The following is a 2,201-nucleotide window of genomic DNA, read 5'->3' as shown; positions in this document are numbered from 1 at the left end:
CGCCGCCACCGCTCACCGCTCCCTGCTCCCCCCCGCAGGTCGCCACGGTGGCTTCTGCAGGCTGTGCCTCATGCAGAACCACGCCGTGCAGGCCTTCGCCAACAGTGGCAATGCCATCAAGCCCGTCGCCTTCATCCGCGACCTCAAAAGTAAGCTGCCCGGGCGCGGCCGGGGGCGTGGGGGTCTCCCTCTCGGGGCACGTGACTGACCGGTCCCCGCCGCGCCCCGCAGAGATCGCCCGGCATTTCCGCTTCGGCAGCCAGGAGGACGCGCACGAGTTCCTGCGCTACACCATCGACGCCATGCAGAAGGCTTGCCTCAACGGCTGCACCAAGTAGGTGGCTGGGGGTGCTCCCGGGAAAGCCTCGGCACTCTCCTGGGTCCCCCGGCCCAGCCCCACCGAGGGAGCTCGCTCCTGTCCCCTCCGAGCGTGTCTGGGTGCTCGTGTGCAGCCAGGCTGGACCACAGCAGCGCTTGCTAGGTCTCTACCTGGAGACTAGGGGGGAGGAAATACCACCGGACGTGGCACAAAGCCACGTGCCTTGTTCCCGAGGGACGTGAGCCCTGGACCCACACCCAGGAGGGGTCCACGCCCATCCCACTGCTCTCCCGGTTCCCTCCCCGCCGGACACAGCGCTTGGCAGGGACCCGGGCCCTGCAACTGCGTGAGACCACGTTCCTTCACAGGCTGGACCGCCAGACGCAGGCCACGACACTGGTTCACCAAATCTTCGGCGGTTACCTGCGGTCCCGCGGTGAGTGGGGGTTGCTGGCGCCTTCTCCACGGGGCCGACGTGTCCGAGCCTGCCTGGCAGCTTCCCCCCGGGGCCATGAGCCGTGTTGTCGGGTTCCCCTCGGGGCCCAGCGCCAGAGACGGCTGTGGGGTAAAGAGGAGCGTGTCCTCCAGCCTGGGCACAATCCTGTGCACGCAGGCGGTAGGGCTCTGTGGCGGTGCTCTGTGCTAGCAGCAGTCGCGGTTCCCGGCCTGGCTCGGCCGTGCACGTAGCAAAGTGCTCTGCCTGCTTCCCGTGACCTGCACCCTGAGTGGGGGCGGGGAGAGATGCCCCAATGCAGGGCTGGGGGCTGCTGTCCTGCATCCTGCCAAGTGCGCTGAGGCCCGGCTCTCTTCTCCCTGCAGTGAAGTGTTCGGTGTGCAAGAGCGTCTCAGACACCTACGACCCCTACCTGGACGTGGCCCTGGAGATCCGGGTGCGCCTGGCTGCTCAGCCCCAGCCGGGGGGCGTGGGAGCCATGCGGTGTTCCCGGCGGGGGTGGGACTGGAGCCCATCGGATGGGGATGCTTGTTGGGCAGGCGAGGGTGCCCAGCCCTGCCCCGTCCCTGTGTGACCTGCACCTGCCGTCCAGGGCCAGGGTGGACACGCTGGACCACGTGACTGCATTGTGGGGGCACTAGCTCCACAGAGACCCCTGCCAGCCCCCCTCATGGGGGTGTCGCATGTTCCCTCTGAACCCTTGGAGGGGCCTCGAGGGCTCCCCCCAGCCTATGGGGCAACACATGGCTGGAGGGGCCGGCTGCAGACTCTGGCCGTGGGGCCAGCAGAGCTGGTGGCCGGGCTGCCGCTCGCTAGCCCCTACTGTCGTTGCAGCAAGCGGCCAACATTGTGCGCGCGCTGGAGCTCTTCGTTAAGGCAGATGTGCTGAGCGGGGACAACGCCTACATGTGTGCCAAGTGAGTTTCCTGCATCGTGTGTCCACCCTCCTGGACAGTGAGCTGGTGCCCCGAGCTGCAGCACGGGGATCTCATACCCCACAGGGAATGAGGTATGAGGAAGTGGGGTCCCACAGGGTTCGGTCCTTGGACCGATACTCTTTAATGTCTTCATCAGTGACTTGGACGAGGGAGTGAAGTGTACTCTGTCCAAGTTTGCAGATGACACAAAAATGTGGGGAGATGTGGACACGCCGGAGGGCAGGTACAGGTCTGCTTGCAGCTGTTCCAGGTTGGACAAGTGGGCAGAAAACAACAGAATGCAGTTCAACAAGGAGAAATGCAAAGTGCTGCACCTAGGGAGGAAAAATGTCCAGCACACCTACAGCCTAGGGAATGACCTGCTGGGTGGCAAGGAAGTGGAAAGGGATCTTGGAGTCCTAGTGGACTCCAAGATGAACATGAGTCAGCAGTGTGACGAAGCCATCAGAAAAGCCAATGACACTTTATCGTGCATCAACAGATGCATGAC

The 2,201-nt window shown here is 64.4% G+C and overlaps 1 protein-coding gene across 1 annotated transcript in view; it reads left to right on the top strand.

Moving 5' to 3' along the window:
• Window positions 1-39: 39 nt before the first annotated feature.
• The window catches only part of USP36 (ubiquitin specific peptidase 36), an 8,269-nt gene continuing 6,107 nt past the window's right edge, over window positions 40-2,201 (top strand). Inside the window, 5 exon segments of the mRNA XM_025193374.1 lie at window positions 40-149; window positions 232-334; window positions 688-755; window positions 1,139-1,209; window positions 1,608-1,690. Coding sequence (XP_025049159.1) covers window positions 71-149; window positions 232-334; window positions 688-755; window positions 1,139-1,209; window positions 1,608-1,690 — 404 coding nt within the window. The 5' untranslated portion in view covers window positions 40-70.

This window comes from Alligator sinensis, unplaced genomic scaffold (assembly GCF_000455745.1).
Source record: "Alligator sinensis unplaced genomic scaffold, ASM45574v1 scaffold1565_1, whole genome shotgun sequence".
Taxonomy (NCBI): domain Eukaryota; kingdom Metazoa; phylum Chordata; order Crocodylia; family Alligatoridae; genus Alligator; species Alligator sinensis.
Note: the sequence above shows the minus strand (reverse complement) of the source record. Positions and strands in the feature narration are given on the sequence as shown.